The sequence below is a fragment of the Bombus vancouverensis genome, chromosome 6, assembly GCF_051014615.1.
Source record: "Bombus vancouverensis nearcticus chromosome 6, iyBomVanc1_principal, whole genome shotgun sequence".
NCBI classification, from domain to species: domain Eukaryota; kingdom Metazoa; phylum Arthropoda; class Insecta; order Hymenoptera; family Apidae; genus Bombus; species Bombus vancouverensis.
The window spans coordinates 17,692,646-17,713,560 of NC_134916.1; the positions used below are offsets into that span (position 1 = coordinate 17,692,646).

Consider the following 20,915-nt stretch of genomic DNA (forward strand, 5'->3'; position numbering starts at 1 on the left):
TCTCGCTCCCCTTCAACATCCACTTAACTTTTTTCTCGTCGTATGTAGAACGCTCTTGGAAAATCGAATCAAACTAACTTCGCTGGTAACGAACGGTATGTTCGGGCTCTTTGGTTACGTAATCAGCAGCTACATTTTAGATTTTACAAGTTACGAAATTTCACAACGAATTCAAGAAATTATCGCTATCTTTTAACTGACATTTTCAAAGTTTTTAAACCATTAGTCTTAGGATCATCTTAGAATTACATACGTCGTTTGAAGAATTTTAGATCTTTCGAGTCTTTCCAAGAAGAAAACTATGTAAATGTTAATAATTTTTAATCTTGTAAAAGTTTCTATCAAACGTACGGTGGAAAAATTGGCAAGGGACGTTCAAATTTCACGCGGAAATTTTATGAAAAATCATGTGTATCGAAACATGCGATACGATACGTTCATTACTGGGAGGGAAGAAAAATGTTATTATTTTTAGCGTCTTTGAACTTTCTCCATTTCGCTAATTCCAATTGCAACATTTCTTTATTACTCTTATACGTTTTGGTTGCATTATGCGCGCTGAATTTAAAAAAACATCAGTTTTTGAAAGAGCCACAGCGAACACGTTGCGAGTGGAATAATTCGTTTCGACTCAACGGAACCGCACTGGGAACTAACAGACCTTCGGAACGTTTATGGAAACGAGCGGCTGAAATTTTTTTTTATTATAACATCACGTATGGGAGTCGTACGCCTTTGATGAAAGAACGAAGAGTAATGCATATGTACAATATCGAACGTGAGCGTGCCTTTTGAATTTTAAATCGCGACAGGCAAATTACGGAGATGCTCGTTAAATCGCGCAATTTGCAGTTCCCGAGTAAATTCGCATTGCTAATCGGCCCATTAATGCTCCTATTACTTTTGAAACTCGTGCAATTATGACGTTCCATTGGATTTCAATCGATAATTTTGGCTTTGTGCGGCAATTCATTTCTCGATAATATTCACTCGTTTATATCGCCTAGTCTTGTTAAAACTATCGTAAGGTTCAAGATGACCTTGAAATGATCATAAAGCAACTTCGAAACGACTCCTGTTGACTTTGAAATAACCTTAAAACAATATCTAGCGGTTTTCAATTAACCCAGTGTAACTTACGTGCAAAGTTGACCAAAGTGTCACGTACAAACACACTGACGGTTGCTTGTTTTAATCAAGAATATAATTTCAATAAAGTCACCGAAACTTCCAGGATAATCCACTGATATTTTAGGGTCGCGACTTTCAGTTTTCGGGAAAGTTTCTGGAACCAGTCGAATGGTTGGCTAGTAAATTAAAGACCGTCGCCGATACCTTCTTCCGCGATTTCGCAGAAAGACAGCAAGATCGTGGAAGTTAAGGTGCGGAAGTTAGATGCCATAAATCATGCCGTGGCACATTTATGCCAGTCGCGCGCCGCCAGTTTACCACATTACACTCGACTTTCGTAACTTATATAAATTTCATCGAGCAGACCAGTCGCTGAACACCATCGGCGAATCGCTCCCATGAAAGTGGCTGGTAATAGCATAGAAGACATTTTGGGGTCAAAAGCGATTCACCCCCTTTCTTTTTCCTCTGCCAGAACCTCGAGCATCCTGTAAGCGAAATTCACGCGACGTTCATCGAGTCTCGTAAACGCGCTAGATTCGTCTCTTTCCCGCGAAACACTTTATTTCGACAACAGCTGCTCCTTATTACCGTCGCTTCAACCGCTTAAATAATAACGCTGAGTCGAGAACAAAGCGTGGCTCACAGCCCTGGCGCGCGTTGCAAAAACCAGTTCTGATTTTACATAGAGGGGATTGTACTTGATTAACATTCACTGCGATCGTAATTGTTAATTACGTACGTATTCCTTATTTAGAATATATGTTCTTGAAATCGTAGAAGTCACAATTAGAAATTCTGATGTTCTAGAATCTCCGCACTTATAGCTTATGAAACTTTTAATTTCAAATGCTGCAGATTACGCTCAAAAGAAAATGATACAGTATAGAATAAATTAAAGTTCTAGAATGTTTACACATTTCCAAATCTCCCAATTTTCATTATTAGAGGTGGCGATTAACAGTAAAATTGTACAATTTAATATTCCGGAAGCCCATAATTTCGATACGTCATTTCTAAAACATTGATTTTTGACTATCGCAGATTAAGAAAAAGAAATTTGTTTTATATTTTCGAATTTCAATGTACAATTTCTAACGCTTCGATTACTATAGATCTCGATTGAAAGGAAAATACTATTTCCACTATTTTGAATCCGTATATATCAGGATTAATTTGCGCGAAATAATTATGGTTGGCAAACTAAAGAGTTAATCAGCTGATTCTCTACTTTCCAATTAACGGCACCGCAATACGCTCGACGGAAACAAACTTGTTCCACAGCTAGTTCGATTATTGCAGATCCCGCCGACTGATCACGCGACAATTTATGAAATTGATGAACCGTTCTATGAACGTCGAACGACCGCAAAACCGAGATCGATTATACGCGCAATCAAGTCGATTTATTTATTTTGAGAACGCGTTATGGCGGAATCGCCCCGCGGATTGTTAGTTTGCCTGTAAAATTGCCAATCCTCGCGATTAGACCGGAAACGCGGTGACTGTGACACGACGGATGACCACGAATCCGCGGTGAAGATGAAAATGAGCAATCGAAATCAATGTCGTGATCCTCATCGACTTTGAAATTGACAATAGAAATCGCTAGCTCTCGATGGTTTAAGGTGGAAATGTAATAATACAAAATATTCATATTACCTTTTTCATTTTTGCCCCTCGATCAACAGCTATTTGAAGGATGCTGTTGTTACGATTAAATTCATATTGACAGTCGTTTTTACCGATACAAAAGTATACGTTCCATTAAAAAAATGAAAGAACAGTCTCGTTATTTTTTGTTAAATATTGCGAATAAAAAATTTTACCTTCATTTTTTTTTTTTAATGTTGCGAATATGGAATGTGCTATTGTGTCGGGTAGAAAAAATGGTAAAACTTTTTCTGTTTCTATTTTTTCCGTAGATATACCACTTATGACAAAAAAGCTGACTAATAATCACACGAACAGCCTGTGTATTAAGCTAATGAACATTGGTATAAAAATTATTCATTGGATCATTAAGATAATGGATCTGTTCTTTTGTTACAGTTTTCTCATTTCATGGAACTGTCTTCGACCAGTAATGAAATTCATACCATTATCGAACGTAGTTGAAAAACTGCATGATCTCTCAATGCTCTAAAAGAATTGCTTCTAAAGTTCTAACCTGATATTATCAGAAGCAAGAACTTACTACGACAGCAGTAGTATAAATATTCATAACAAGATAAATTGATTTCTCGATAGAACACTGGTGAAAACACACATTCAAGGATTAAGATTTAATTTTGCAGAAGAAGAAAATTTCATAACAGTATTAACGTGATTCCAGTTAACGAAGTTGCGAAAGAACGATCCATAGAATTTCTGGAATCTCGTTTAAACAATAACTAAACGAAAGTTGAACGATAGAAAAGCGTTCTTCAGGAACTATGAAAATCGTCGAAGGTCCTTTGAGCGTGGAGGAAGAATCACGAGGGTCGACGAAGCATCTTTGAACAAGACATAGCGTATATAAGATGCGTAGTGAAAACGCTGATACTTTATGTATACGACAACGTTCGACGAACGCGTATATATCGCAGATGGTGATTCTGCCATAAATATTTAATAAGCTCACCGCAAGGAAAAGCGTTTTCCAAGGATATGGCGGGATCTCTTGCGATTTCTGCTTTCTCGTCAATTAAGGAGCAGGTTCGTTGACGCATATTGGTCTTGATATAGTTAGTTTACTTTTCTTCTATGATCTAATTTGTTAATCAATTATTCAAATTCCGAAATTTCTTTCCCTAGGAAAATCCAAGAGGAGCATCATAGACATTGTTTGATCAGATTTGCATCTTCGTTATTGTTGTAGAAAAATACACTGAATTACGAAGACGAACTATTTAAGAGCAAGTTAAATCACCGAATATTTGAAATTAGATTATTTGTAATAACAGGTTGAATAATAAACATTGTGTACTTTTCTGGACGAATCTTTTAGAAGAGTAAAGTTTCGATTAATTATTTCGTTATTACTCAAGCTATTATATTTGATTGTACTCTTCAAATTATGTCCAAATATAATTGAAGTACAAAGGATGTATTTAAAAAAGAATGTATTAAATAAAGAAACATTACGGCGGAAACGTCTGACAAAAATTCACAAGCTCTTAAGAGTTTCTACTTTTGTCCTCGTCTGCTACCTTAATTAATTAAGTCACACCAGGAAATAGCTTACACTGTCAATTAAATATTATCCATTCTTAACGACTTCTAGCTGGGACGAAGGATGCAAGGTGGTCCGGCTGACCTGGAGTATTAATCGCGTTACGAGGACGCAATTAACGACGATCGAGGAGGAAGTTTAACGCCCGACACGATCTTTCTAACGAAAAGTAATCGCGGCCTGGAAACAGTCGACGATGGGGAAGCCGTTTCGTTTCGTTGAGAAAGCAAATTAATTTGCATTTAAATGAAGGCACGTAAAAACGCCGGATAACGTCGCGTGAATGGTGGACAAAGGGAAAAAGACCCAATTAATTACTAGAGGGCCTCCTTTCATCGAGAAGTATATTCAACGAATGCCTCTCTTCTTTCTTTAATTCCCTTCGTACAGAGACAATTTCTTTTCGCCACGTTCAAACAACCGTACATTGAAACATGTATCGTATACAAAATTTCTCATAAAAATTAAGAAATACATTTCGATGTATAAGAAAATTTGTTTTTCGTTACGGTTAAAAGCCAAAGGTGTGTAAGGGTAAAATTCGATACGCGAACACTTTCGTTGTTCGTTCGGCTAAGTGAAACGATGCTCGAGTAGGAGTAATAAGAAGCACTTAGCCAAGAACGTGTTCCTATTTCGTAATGGAACCAGAATTCTATCTCTTTCGTTGTATCGTTGTCGGTCCTTGCGTCCACGGTAATTCGCACAACGATGTTAAATCGATTTTGTAAAGCAGCAATTCATTCCGATTGCACTTTTCCATTACACTTGGGGGGGTTTGTAAGTAACGCAAATCGTGTCGTGATTGCAACCACCTATCCCCTTCAGTTTCTTATACTGTCTTCCCATTAACTTTTTTAGAAATAAATTCCTGTTTCGCTATAAATACTACTTCCATTGTTTTCCTTCGTTTTTAATCATACGATATTCTGTGTACTTTGATAATAGTTAATTACGAAATTAATGAATTCGTTAATAATACATCGCAAACAAGATGTAATAAAGGTTTCTGCAAATGTTCATATTCCGTAATCCGGGAAAACAACGTGTATTGTCGATGTTGAATAAATTAAATAAAGCAAAATATGCTTAATTAAAAACAGATTTTTCGTTAATGTGTTAATTTTAACGTAAACCATATAGGAATCCAGTTCCACCTTCACCGATTCGATGTATCGAACTGCACCGAGGGGCGAGCAAAACGGAAGAGATCCGATTAAAATAAACACAATAAATAAAATAAACATGCGAGTGAAACGGTAACTCGATATATGTAATGAATATGTAATTGGTATCATGTACTCACTGCATATGGAGGATGGGAACTGATCTATCGGAGAACAGCACAACAGGTCGATCGAAACGTTCATTGGGGCCACAAACCCGACCACCGCCTTCCAGTTGAAGCCAACCACCCTCGCATCTGTAACGAAAAGACGATTCATACGTAAGTAACTGTTAGTCTTATTCCATTCCGATTAAACGCTATCTTATCTCGACGTTGAGACCAACCGAGATACTTTCTGTAAAAAAATTGATACGACAAAATCGTGAATAGAGTCAATCGAATTGGAAGATTTAACTCTAATTTGTTAATATTAGATGTGTTTGAATAACAATTATCACGACTCCTAAAGAACATTGGCTTCTTTAAATTTATAAAATGAATACAAATAGATCTATAAGCCCACCTTTCGGAAAACTTCTCGATTAATTTTGATATTGACAATTCCCACTTGATATTTCCCTTCGTCGTGATAGTGTGAAACGTGCACGTCGATTTTAATTAAGTTACAGAGTGTAGAAGTGAAATTTGTTACTGGAAAGCTGTCTCACATACGCCATGAAATAGTCGATTTGCAATTGAAAAGTATCGCGCGGAGAAGTGGATCGTTTTTCGAGGGAAGTTTAAATGCCCGTGTCATAGATTTTGGTAGACAAGTGTCGAATCACGAAACTTAATAGCCACGAGATGTATCCACATGGTATTGGCAAGTTTGAGATCAGTAGAATGGACAGTAATAGTCCTTAGCTTGTACGAGTCGATACCAATCATGCGCGACTATGGTGCTCGATACTGATTGATCCTAGTTGTAGCATATGATATTGACGATCGTCTGTGTTATTGTACGAGACATGAACGCGTTATTGGTCCCTCGACTCCTTTATCTTTTCGTTTATACATTACTATCCGCGTGTTTAAAAAAAATAAATAAACGAATGCGGTGAATACTGAATATTTTGTTTCTTAAGACACACGTATACGTAAAAGAGGTCGCAGTAAAATTATAAGAATAAAATTCTTATTATCGAAAGCATCGATACATTACGATTGTCCCTTAATTTATTTTCTTCTGCAGACAAAGTCAGTTAAAAGCTACGATCAATAAGTGAATCACAAAGAAAAATATTCTTAGTATAGTTACTTTACACGTATCACGACGAAACAACTACTGTCGGCTGCATTCGTCGTTCAGAATTGCGCTTCTATTACGGGCAACTTCAAAGGATTCGTTTTCCCTTTCGTGAAGATTGCAATTGTAAACGTCTGTGGATTGGAGCAGTTACGCAATGCGTAACACGCAACTGGAATGGAATCGTACTGATTCAATTCGATTCGCAATTCCGCTTTTCCCCTTGTAAAAGGGAAATGGCCCTTAACGCGGTTCGTTGATTATTATCTGTCAGGATCACGGAAAATCTTCAGCCGCTACGATTTACAATTTACGCAGTTTCCTTGGTTCGAGTTCGTAAGGTAAACTTAAGAACCTAAGAATAATTTCAGCGATTTTATAAAAGTTTCCAGGAAAGTGAATGATTAGAATAAATATAAATATGGATTATCTCTCGCAGAGAGTTTGTCCGATATATTTTTCGAAACGAGACCTTTTGAGGAAAAGTTATCCGCGTCTTTGAATATTTATTGATGATTAAAAGATCAGTATTTACAGATTTCTTAAAGGCTTCCGGAAAAAACGCGGGAGAAATATCCATCGAATTTTATAAAGTTCTGACGAAAAGGTAAATCTTAATTCCATTTAGTACAGTCTTACAAATATCTGGAAAGCTAATTTCTCCGATGGAACAGGAAGAATAACGTAACCTGGTTCAGAACTCTCCGAAGACGACGACGCGACGTTGAAAGGACCCGGTGAGGGAGTTCCAGTTTCGTGCAAGTTATTTACCAGAGTTTGGTGTTAATTAATGAAAACATTGTCGCAGAGTTAATTGGGCCGTGTTATTTTTATCATAAAAAATTATTCGCGATGATACCTGCAGATGAAATTCACAAGGAAACGCAATCTGATAATTGCTTCCGTTTCTGGACAAGATCACGGTAAAGGAAAACCCAAATGACAGCCGCAGACACTTCTGACCCTCAATAGAATTAAGATAATTATGGAAATGAATTCTTTTGAAGACTCGCCAGCCTACAGCCGCAGTGCCATCGGTTAGTTGGTTGGTACATTGAGACGAAACGACAAAGAAATAACGGGAATCGATTCTGCATTTACATGATTGCTCAGAACGTCTTACATAATTTTTCTTTGCAATTATTCAGAAATGTAATCGTGTTGCGAGTGGTTGAGCAGGATGCATTTCACTGGATTCTCGAACGTTTCGCGTGGTGAAATAGATGACGTTCGAACTGCTTGGATGGCTTCTTTAAATAACCAAAGTTCCAAGCAGGAAATTAAAGAGGGAAGAAGAATGGCGAACCGGAGGATAGAAAGTTTTTTCAAGTTTGAAGAAAAGAACGGGAGAAGAAGAAATTGCGGGCACTGTAGGAATGTTTGTGTACATAGTGCGAGAAAGTTTCTTGATTAACGGCAACTTCACTTAATACTTATTAACTCCGATACACCGCTATAAACTTGCATAAATTCTGGAGATTCTTTAACGAACTCCCTAACTCTCTAAACTTCAACTATTTGACTCTCTCTTTCTCTCTCTCGTCTCCATCTTTCCGAAAACTTGTTGCAAGTGATTACTCGCTTTCCAATCGACTGGTTTTTCTTGAATATGCTACACGCCCAATCTGTATATTGGGCAAGTAATTTTTTCCCTTATTTGAATATCGACAGAAATGATATTTCTACCAGAGACATCTACGTACGTAAAGACTTGCCATTTCTCACGATATCCATACAAAATGTCACTAGCATTACGATCATTCGATTTCAAATAATCTTCTCTATCGCGCTATTCTATTTTCAATCAAACTAAACTGTAACCATTATTAACAAGAATCAAAATATTTACAGTAACCTAAAGTGTAAAATGAGAACATTAAAAATACCCAAAGTCAACACCTAAATTCAAAGTGTATAAAGTATCTAACGATACCTGAAAATACGCTATTTATAACTTGTTTACGTGGATGTGAAACCAAGCCAAAAGGAAAAAGAAACAATGTTTCCGGGTATCGATCGACGAAAAGTCGCTTATCTGGCACGCAGCCTCGTAACTTTGATCAAAAGTTTTATCTGGCCGAGGATTAACAACGTTGGAAAATATGCGTGGCATCGTGGAAATGCGTTCATCGATACAGCTCGAGGAACGAGGAATCGAATCCGCGGCTTGTCGATGCTATGTGGCAATTAATTCAAAACCATACGTATACGATACAATGGTGAACTATGGGGTCACGTATCCGACCCTTGATGCGACAATAGAACGGGACTCTACACGTACACGTACGAGCGGGGTTGTATCAAGATTTGAATGAGCCAGCTCAGATACATGGAATGATCCCAGTAAAGGCATTACCACCGGGAAACGCATCTCCGGGATTGTCTCGTTGATATGTTAATTAACGTTATTGATGTCGCTGCGGGTCGCGCTCGGTTCGACCCGGGACTGTCTATTAAACTCGGTTGAATTTCCACCTCTGTCTCTCCTTTGTTTGCTATTGCTTCCACGGAATTGGAAGAATCTAATTGATACATCGAAATTTTTACCAATTCTGTATCCTGTATGTTCTTTCTTCTGTTTATTAAATATTAAGTGTATTAAGCGCTTCAATGTAAATTATTGGAAATAATTTGAAATAAAAGTTACTGAATATTAATTTCTTTTCCATATTTTATCCAATAAATAACGCCGATGATTTTATCACGTAAAATACAGAATAAAAATTGAAACAAAATATTTGAAAATTGCAGCAAGTCGTCTACGATTCGACGATACCAATTCAGAGTTGATAAATCGTTCGTTGTAATTTATAATTACTTTACGTTATTTATTTATCTTTGACACTGGCGAAAAGTATTGAATTATTCCATTACCATGATTGACGGTTTCATTTCGAATCGGCGCATGTCAAGCGAATTTCCAGACGATCGAATGGAAATTATTGGTGCGCTAATTAATTAGTAAAAAGTATTGCGTTGACAATCGTATTGAGCGCGTCGATTTTTTGAAAACTACTGTTATTTCGTCGAAATATTCGAAGTTTCACAAACGTTTTTTGTTTCGTTGCCATTATCCGATAAAAATGTAGCTAGGATATGATTAATCCTTGCCACTCGCGCAATCTATCTACTCGTTCTTCGCGAATAACACAACTAAAAAACGCAAAAAACGTTGGAACAATATTCAGAAGCAGATAAGAGCAAGATTTTTATTGTACCTATTAAGCATTATTCGTGTTTTATCGATTGCTCCACGAACTGTTACACCAATCATAAGCTATCGTTGATTTTATGGTGGCTGCTTAATGTCTATCGATTTACCGGAACTATAGGCGCGTGAATCGTTGTAAAATGAGAGTCCATAAATGAGGACTCATAAATAAGCTGTTTTAAAGGCTACACTGGGAGTGAATGCAATTACGCACTGGCCGACTACACGGCCTGGTAATTGCGCGTTAATTGCGCGTTTCACGTACCATTTTGGATAGGGACCTTTTCAAATGTTTTATCGGGCTGCACAATAAAAGTGGTGGGGAGAGGGGGGATGGGAATTTCAGAGGTTCCCGAAAGAAAGCTTCCGTTTTATTGAAGACGAAAATGCTCGCACGAATGAGTTGGAAAACGGAAATAATTACATTTCATTTTTATCCGCGATTTTTCAGCGGAACGACGGTCAACCGAATAAATTTTTCGCCTACGCCACTTCATTATCTCGCGCCTTTTTATCTCTTCCTTTTAAAGGACTCGATATTGTTTGCTGCGAGCTGTTCGATAGAAACGAACGGTCGCCATCTCTTTTCACCATCGTCCCAGCCTCCTCGATACTCGAGAATAACCATTCACGATGAAATAAAAAGGTCGAACATTCTTGCGGGTAAGAGAATAATAATGAAGAAGGAAAGACACTGGGGATACTTAAAAGACGGACGTTCGAGAGACCGAGTTTCAACTGACTTGCAGATTAACCACCTTTTTCGTCGACTACTACTTTTTGGAAACTAAAAACTTTACGAAGATTCGAGACTTACCGCAGTCTTTATTTGTCCTTTTCTTTCGAAACAACTTTTGAAAATTCTATTACTACGTAGAATCCCTGGTGCGAAGAGATCGCACCTTCAAACATTTCGTATCTGAAGCGAGTTCAAAGGAAAAGTGACGTATGTAAACTGTAATAGAAGAATCTCTATCTGTTTCTGAATATTAAAATATTGGATGTGATCGTGACGACGATATAGTTCTCCTATGTACGTTTCCCGCACTTGTTCTTTTTTTGAAGAGACTTTTCCACGTCGATGGTTATTACGATCCATTTAGAACCAAAAATCTCAGCTCCAAAATCATCGAACTGGAATAGCTGGCGTCTTGCTCGAACGATCAAAATTGCCACGGGTAATGACGAAGACAACCTAAGAAGATAAAAAAGAAGATACAAAGGATGATACAGCAGAAAGTGGCTGCCAGATCTAAGGCGAAACGTGAAACTACGAAACGTGATCGCAACCGACGGGATGACACACGTAATTGATAAATTCGCTGGGATAGTCTGGGAAATCGAAAGGCGGAAATTAGCTGCTTTCTTCTTCGCGGGCGACACGAGCATCGCGTGACTTGTAATTCACTTTAGCAGCAGCACTTCAGCATTATTTGGCATCGTGCGAGTAGACGATAAAAGCGGAGACCTCTGCTTCGTCCTCTCCTTTCTCGTCAACAAAAGCGTAACAACGATGAAAGATAGGAAAAGACCGGGCGTTCTGGTCAAATTCGACGAGGTATCCACAGGAAATTGGATGCTTTTATGTATTTCCCGCGATTCTCCCAGATTTGTACGGTCGTGCAGTCTTTTCCTCTATTTCTGTACCTTTTTCGCGTGTATACTTTTGTTTCGTTGCTCGTTTCCCTCTGTACACCGTCGTCCATCAAACGAAGTTAACCCGCGGCCGAAAAGTCCATTCGATTTCCCGTGCATGCGACACCGTGTGTTGTGTTCCCCTGTACCTCGATGTTTTCGAAAGAATGCAATATTTGTTTCGCTTGCTTTCGATTACCATCGGGCGCGGATAATTAAACGAGGATCCGCCGGAATGAAATTTCCGTGCAACGAATCGATATCGTAACGTGTTCCAAGAACAAAGGTGAATCGCTCACGGAAGATGGATCCTCGGTGGAATTTACGAAGAACTGTTCGTACTACATTGATATATCTTTTTATTCTTAGCGAAGTTGATACAAATACTACTGTTAGTTCAAAATAAATCTGCGATCGGCGCTTCTATATTGTATTAAATAGAGAAATTAATTCAGTGATTTCACGTTGAATCAATTACAAATATATTCGAAGATTAAATATTTTTCTACCATATTGAGGTTTTAAAGCATCGATTTTAACATTCACAAAACAGCTAATAAATGATCACAAGGTATCGTAACTTTAAAAAATGCTAATAAACGATGGCGCTAATTTAACTAAAAACGACTCCGAACTACTTTCTTAAATTCTTCCTCTGTATCAATTCCAAGTGTCATAGAACGCTACGCGATAATTTTATGATACAGCGAAGCATCGTACATCTTTTAGTGCGCTATTCAACAAATTTCTTTAGCAGACCGGCTTGCAGCCCGCATACGGCACTTGGTAAAAATTCATCTTCTTAGAGGTCGGTCATTGTTCGTTTCCTTGCTGAAAGAATATTATAAACTCATATTTCAAAGCATCTTCCCACGTCCAGATACTCGGTACCGGGCCTAATGATTCTCGGTACTTTGAGATGTCGAGCTTTGATCTGACTGGATCATCTCGTTGCCAAACCGCTGTCTACCAGCGACTAGCTTCTCTAGCCTCGCTCAAGAGTAGAATATATCTCGCTACAAACCCATTGGAGGATGGTGACTGCAAAATTGGTTGCCTCTTAGAAATAGATACTGACTTGTTAATCGCCTTTGGTAGCTGCTAGTTGTCCTTCTTAGTTGTCAATCACCGCACAGTCCATAGCACAGCTAACAGCTGTTTATTGTCTCTAATTAAATCTCGTCTTCGTTAGTTTACTTGTTATCTTGTGTCTTTAGCAAACGTTCTAGTTTTTATTTAGTCGACACACCACGTGCAAATTGCAACAAAACCCGAGCGATCGCGACGTTCGATCAACCACGGAGATCAACACCAAGTATGATGACTATCGAAGGATAATAATAAACGTGTTAAAATATTATAAGCGTATTGACCTATCTTATACATATGTGAATTTTCCTTTGGAATTTTCTACAAGTATATTTACATAATCAGAAAATAAATAATTATTTGTAAAGTGCATTGTATCCTGTGTATCCATCTCTGTATCCCATTGTATCCTATTTTTTATGCTTTACGTCTAAATTTATTTACATTAAATAATTTTATAATTTCATATTATTGAAGATTATTTCCCTTCACCTATCACAAACCAGTTAGTTTGGAGAATCAGATAGAATAGAAACGAAACGTGGTTGATAGCACCAGCCCAATTTACGTGCTCGTCATGGCGATGGATTTAAATTAAATTAATTAAACGTTAAAAATTCCCTGTATTGATGGTCGCGCGTAAGAGAAAGTAGCACGTTTTGGATAAGGCAGCGGAGATTTCTTGAGGATGCGGTGTTTCACGTACTCGGTTCCCTCGAGGATATCGTCGTGTGCTTTCAAGCGAAGTTGCGAAACGCTCTGCCGCAATTTGGAAGCTCTTGTCCCCGCGAGTCCCTTGTAATCGCACCGTTGGCGCCAGCACGATTCAGCCAACTCGTGGACACTGTTCCACGTCCGTGAGATAGCGAATCCGGATTTCGTGTTGTTGAAAATTGACGCTACGATACCTCGAATTAAATAGGATCGATGTTCTACCGCGGTATTTTCGAAATTGGTGGAAAATCTCTTTAAAGGTCGAGTAAAAGTTTCTTTTATAATTCTAGGTATCGATATTTATACTAAGAACCAAAGCAGCACAATGATGCATAAAAGTTTCTTGAAATAATTTAAATATTATTTTGTCAGTATACAAAAAAATGAATTAAAAAATAGATTCTTTATACAACTTTAATACATAAATCAAAGACACGAGAAAAATTTCCATGTTTTCTTTAAATCTCGTACAAACCTCAGCTTTAGGAACAAGATAGAAGCACAAATAATAATGAAAAAAATACAACCCTATCCTTGGAACTTTTTTTATAGACCTCTTAGAGAGGACAGCGTGAAAAACAAATACTTTCTCGATTCAAATGGATCGAAAATTGTAAATACCCCGTATCACGCTGTAAAATACACGAACCTAACCGAACTTATTCTCACACACAACTACTCAAAGTCTTTCGAAATGCTCCGACCCTTTGATACACCGAATACTGTAAGATACCAAGAGGAGAAATGAAATAACGAGATAACCAGCGGTGCTTACGACCAGGTAATTGGTCTTAAAGAAGTTGCAGTTTCACAGTGGTAAATGTCGTAATCTTCTCTAACCGAGATGGTTCCGTTTGACGAGGAGCGCTGCATGGAAGAGAGGAATATCGCACGAATATAGTAGAACCGCCTCTTCGAAATACCGTGCAATTTGGTGCGTCTTGTCGCGAAGCGGCTTAATCGTGGCCGAATCTCCAAGCGGAAAACGGAATCGTAGCTGTACTGTGCACGCTACGTTTGTACATTCAGCGGTTCTTGCGCGTGTCTGCGAACGTGGAGACATGGAAGAAACGTCCGTACTATTGCACGTATAGGACCGAGTCGAGAGAAGCAAAGCGAACGGCGAGAAGGTTGGCCCGAGGCAAGGGTAAGCAACCGATGTCAGTCAGTCAACTGGAAATCGCTTATCTACACTGCCATCTCTTCTTCTTCCTCCCTACGTGTTCCTTTTTCTGTTTCTGCGATCGTCTCGTATTTTACATTTCACTCCCCCGTGGTCTGAAGCGTCGATATCCAAGGTTTCTTACGTTCATGCTGTTCCTTCGCGCGGGAGACCAAAGCTAGAGTTATCTGGTACCGTGTCAAAGCCAAAGTTATACTGCAAATCAATTTATCAGGGGTGTTCGAATGGAATTGCGCCGAGAGCGGATTGTAAATTTAAATGCGGACCGATGTGCCCCTGGAGAGGTCTGGTGACGAGCCTGATAGCCTTTGTTTTCTTGTGTTTTGCTTGCTCTTTACTTTCGAATGTCCATCGTCTCGGGAGAAGCGACTGGCTGTAGATTGCATTCAATTTCATTTGACGTTTTCTAAGCAATTGTTATTTCTGATTTTTAGAAATATTTCGGAGAATATATACACGAATATACGAGTATGCATGAGTTTTGTCAATGTGCAAGGGTTGTATTAATTTCTCAGATAAGTTTTATATCATTACAGTGACAGAGATATCGAAATTTTCATGACGCTAAGAAACAAATTTTCTTTATGGTTCAAGTATAGCCATCAGAAAGACTTTTGGTACTCGCGAACGCTATCGTGTGGCCCTAGTATAAAATTGTGCTACATCTTCCTAACAAGTACGACACTTTCAGATAAGCCGAGATATAAAAGTTTTGGAATTTATCGTGCCATCGTTCAATGACACAGATAATTGTGTAGAAAAGAAATCGTATTATCAAGTATGATATTTATTGTAATATTTGCAACAGTTATTAATCGTAGGCAACCTAATTGACTAAAATTTTAAGCGTTTTAGTACTTAAAAATTTATTAAAAATTGTATGTTTGTAGTAGCCCTTAGATCATCTCTGCTTGAACCTAGGAATTAGCAGAAACAAAAGTATTACTCCTAATGACTTCCCTTCCCTTCTACCCTTCCTTCCTTCCTTCTCTTCCACAGTTTCCTCCCATCTCCCCTTTCTTCTCTTCATGAAACATTTCAAACGTGTCTATCAAATTAATCGTTAATGACGATGACCTATTAATTAGTTAGTTAACGAAGACTTCGACGGAATCTATCGAAACTATTCGTACTTCATTGAAAATGAATTCCAGGATTCCAGTGGAAAAAGGATTCCAGTGGTATAAACGCATGTTTTATTTAAATTCGCTATTATTAGGATAATAATTAATATCTTTTTCATTATGATTTCACTACTCGTCGATAATTGCTTTCATAAAGAAATCAGACAAATGGTGGAAATTTCGATTGCGTCGTTTTTTCATCGAGTAGTTCGACAGGAAACAGTCCGACAGTGGAACGGGGCGAAATTATTCAAACCGGTCGAAGCAATCCTGAGAAGCCTGGGGCAGATGTTTTACCTGTGAAACTTAAATAAGAATCGCTGCTCCTGTATAATAAGATAATAAAAGTACGGGTCTTTAACTGTTTTATGAAAACACTTAGCTCGAAGAAGAAACTCGCGAACTTTCATTCCCCTGTTTTTGTAAACATTTTCACCTAGACTACTTTACGATGCATTGGAAATCTTCGCGAGGTTGTCGAACCGGTGAATAAACTGTGAAGAGTAGACTTTCTGCAAGCGAATGAAAAATTGTAGACTAAACATCTAAAAGCTCGTATATACATATAACAATGTAATTATACATCCTTTTTTACTGCAATGCAATAACTTCTCGGTAATTTCCATAAAGAAATAGTATCAAATTCTCTGGAATTTAAAGGCAGAAAAGATTTTTCTAAGCAGGAATTACAGCCGACGATATGTATCTGATTTTCCGCGCGAGGAAATCAGAAACAAATCTTTCCTTATGTTGTAGAACGACAATAAGATCTACAAAAAAAAAACGAGAATAACTAGAATCACAGAAAAATCGTAGAAGGAAACTAGAAAGGTAGACTCAAAGAGAAATCTTTATTCGACCAATTTAACTGCTTGATCATTCCACGCCCATAACGCCGTAGTAACAGAACGGTCGTAACGTAATTCCAAAATTTTCGTTTGCGCTTTAGAGTGCCTTATTTAGTGGTTTTCGACGAGTAAAGCTTGTCAGGAACGCGTCAATCTTCCGTGTATGCTTTTGGCATCTGAAATTCGTCTCGTGCCACGGCCAGTTCTCGAAAACTCCGCTTTCGGTAACGTTACGAGATGACAGCTTCTGAAAATCACGGTTGATGCCCAGACTTGTTCGATACGGTTCGCGTAGTCCGCAATAACGGCGTATCCAAAACGAAAGGATGAAGCTGATTTAACCGACAGAACGAATTTCGAGAAAAAAGTGTTTCGTGAAAATGGTTCGAATAAAGGTTCGCTTTGTCGCTGTATTTTTCGGCTTTCGATTCATCAAATTTTCGATAAACATACCTGGCTACGGCGAATCGCTTTGCTCCGTTGGACTATCGATTCTTGCTTTGAATAAGCGTTTTTCAAGCTTTCGTGTAGGCAACATGTTATATCTTCTAGAATGTTGTGTTTTAGAAAATCTTTATCGAAATCTTGATTATAGTCAAATGGATTATCGTACTTTAATTTCGTATCGTGCAAACGTGACGTACCAGTACGAGAGATCGTTCATGCGAACTACCACTCGACTAACTCGAGTTCTAATTTAATGCGATCGAGCCTCTCTGAAATATGAAAACGGTTGGGGACAACGGGTGAGGTGAAAAATACGTGCGTTCACTTGGCGAAATTCTATTACAGATTGACTGATAGAAAAATACTGGGTGGTATGCTTATTTGAAAAAATCCGCGTCGTTTGGTTCTCCCTGGTTTTAAACGATCGTCGATCACTTGAATTATTTCTAAAGACTCGATGATTTTATGATTTCAGTGTTGCGCAGCAACCCATAGAAAACATGTTTATTTCCGAATATCAGGCTGATTTTCTATCTCGATTATTCTGTAATTCGATCATAAATTTAATGAATCTATATCGAAATATCTACTATATGAATCTCACGGAGTATCGGTCACAATTTCGGTGTCCGAAATACGAAAGAGTGGGGAGCTGTCGAAGGGAATTCAGACGGGCGCGAGAGGTGCTGCGTCGAGTTGAATAATTGGGCCTCGTCGAGTTTTATTAAAACATTGCCAGCTCGACGGCTGGAATCGCATGGAATTTGTGTATGCAGTCATCGGTGATTTATACGAGTTATTTCGCACTGGCAGTGTGCTCGTTACGGGAGGTAGATACGAAAGACTGTAACAGAAAATGAAAGGGCGGAGAGACGGTGCCTGTCGCGTCCATACTGACTGACTCGCGCCAAGTAATCACGAATCTACATTCAGTTTCGATTAAACAAACATTCTCTTCTATTTATTTATTACGAATACAAACGTCAAGTAACATTGGATTATATAAAACGAGGTACAGCTGAAAGATACTTTTTCGATGCTATTGACTTTTGATAATTTATGGCAGTTTTAATAACAAACTGTAGTAATATCCATACGCATTTGTAATTATACGAATGTAGGAAATGAATATTTTTATTTGTATTTCCGTTTGAAGTGAAGTAACGAACACATATACATATACTCACTGATAATATTCATGTAATAATATTTTCTTCTGCTAATAAGTAACTTTCGTAATATTATTAATTATTTAAGACAGTGATATAAATAGTACAAATTGTAATGTTTTCTTCTGCATATTTGCGATAAAACAATAAATTAGTAGAGTATAGTGAAAAATATTACAGAAGTGTAAAACGCAGCGCGGAAAATAGTGGAAAAATAAGAAACGACATCTGGGAAGCAGAGCACTGGTGCAGCGCCGACGTCGAAAAATAATATGACGTTACTTCGTATCGTCTATCTTATAAATAGCGAGTGGCCTTCCGAAACGTCGCACCGGCGCCGTTCGGTCTTTAGTACAATCGCTTATGATAGTAAGTTTCCACGACAACAGACTGGCCAAGATTCATGGAATTTAGAAATATACTATCTAACTACCATTTTTCACACCAACTATCATTTATCACTGTCGTACTTATCAGCAAATAAAATATCCTTCATTTTGTTCTCAAATTTTACATAAAACTAAGATTTATCCAATACTTGGCTTTTCTTTCGCTAGATCTACTTCGCTTATTCCCCGATATCCACCAAAATTCGAGAACTCGTGATTGAAAGAAAAGAGAACGACTTGATAACACCAACCCTTGCAATTCTTTACAAGAGGTGTCATAGAAAAAAAGAAAAGAGCAGAGAACTTTCGATCTACGGCGGATCGACAAATTCTAGGCGACTCGATTCACGCTGAACACGACAGAGTTCGCAGGTCACCATTTTCCATTTCCGCGTGGCGTGCTATCTCTGACTGTGTCCGTTGAAAAGGTCGCAACGTAGGATCGACATTAGCCACGCGACGAATCATTTCCGCCAGCCACCGATCCCAATTTCTGTCCGGTCGTTGCATATATTTTACCGTTACGGCCTACTAACTTCGATCAACTTACGAGGAGGCCTGTGGCTCGTCGTTTTCCGAGTTCAGCTCCACCTACGTAACCTGGCGACCTCCTGTTTTCCATACTCTGGCCGTTATCCACCGCGTTTACTGTTTATGCGGCTGTGTGCATACCCGAGAGGAAGTTATGGATGCGGCCAGCGTGAAATCAAATTTCTAACGATCGAAACGGTTCCCAGCGCAGCTAGCTGCGTGCTGTTGGAACTCGTTTTGTCCACGTTCATTCTTCCTCGAACTTGGTGAAAATAGTGAAACACTGGTCCATCAGCTCGAGTTCATCGGTCCAGTTCGCTCAATTCGGTATCGATTCGATAGAAAATCGCGAGGGCGGAAACGATTCACGAACAAGAAAAAAATCTAATATTTTTCTCGTAATAGGGCATCGCTTATTGGCTTCAAGTGAGTCAACTTGGATTTAGTTAGATTCGATTATTTTCCACGATTACTCGCCCCCCTCGTTAGATTAACGATGATTCCCTTGAAGCCAGTAGGTAATTGTTTGCCTCGATGTGGAATAGGAGAGGGTGGCTGTTTGGAGAGAAGAGGTTCTTCGAACTCGAGCATTTTATGGAGGAAGTTATCCCCGGGTTTCATTCGTAGTTTCTTAATACACTTTTAGAGGGAGTTAGCCTTTGAGAAATGCAACTTAATCTTGGAGGATTTCGTTGGCCGTATAGTAAAGGTGTATACGGAGAGCACAGAGAGTGTAGTTAAGTTTAGTATAGTTCATTTTTCTGAGTATACCCAAGTAGTAGATCTTAGTGTTTTGTGTCTTAAACACAGAAAATATTGTTCGGACTCTACAGTTCCCTCTTATTTCTTTTCGCGTCCTTATAAAGAAAAAGAAAAAAAAGGCTCCATTTACTCATACGTAATAAAAAGAACTTTATATCGTAGAATTTTCTTAAAGCAACACAACGTTGGTCCAAGTCTGAGGAACGCGAACAAAGAATTCGCTTTTCGATATATCCAGCGAGGCGGCAACAAATTTCTCTTGCAACGGTGGTCGCACACGGCCACGACAATGGTCGCGTTCGCTCAATCGGATTTTATTTCGCTTCGCCCACGCCGTCAATTACGAACCAGCCATAAATCCCGCGATCTACCGCGCCTTGTCACGTCCATCTTCCTTTCCACCGCTCTTTAAACCCTAAAACGGAAATTAAATCCGCGCTTTCGTCTGCCCTCGAAATTAACTCTTGATTAACACCTGTTACGGCTAGTACATCGGTGAAATTCAATGTCGATGTCGTTCCACTGAAGTGCAGGCTAGCTTTTCGTCGATAAAATTCGGGAACGTCGAACAGAGCAAGAGTCGTGCGAATAGATAAATTTTCAATGAACGAGAAGCGTGAAGTGTGTCATTTTGTAGTCGTCGACGCGACGACCTCGATCGAGGATATTGCTCCGGAACCGAGCTGTGCCGAGCCAAGCCACCGGCAATTCTGTTTTTTCGGGGGGATTCCTCGCTAATTACGATCGCCGATAAATTCTGTACTCGCCATTCGCGATATCGCGCTGCTGTTCGGTGAATATCATCTCGAACATTTTTTATTGCTAGACCGCTGTTGAATAAGAATCGAGGTGTTCTCTTTTTCATGCTTTATAAAGCTTCTTTTTTTGTATTTTACATAGCCAATGGCTAAATAACCAATATGGCGAGACGGTAGTACATAACAGATTGGCACAGAGTTGTACGAATATACACTAGGACGTATTCATGAAGTAAGCATCATGTATTCATGTGGTGCAATTAGTAGCAGATAGTATTTGAGCGGAGTCAAAAGTA

General features: G+C 38.6%; 1 protein-coding gene across 3 annotated transcripts in view; it reads right to left on the bottom strand.

The window, feature by feature from the left end:
• LOC117159777 (uncharacterized) overlaps positions 1-20,915 on the bottom strand; it is a 271,261-nt gene that overhangs the window by 132,457 nt on the left and 117,889 nt on the right. For all 3 annotated transcript variants that reach the window (XM_076619339.1, XM_033339921.2, XM_033339920.2), the window contains exon 5: positions 5,652-5,768. In XM_076619339.1, the coding sequence (XP_076475454.1) occupies positions 5,652-5,768 (117 nt within the window). The remainder of the gene's footprint in view (positions 1-5,651; positions 5,769-20,915) is intronic.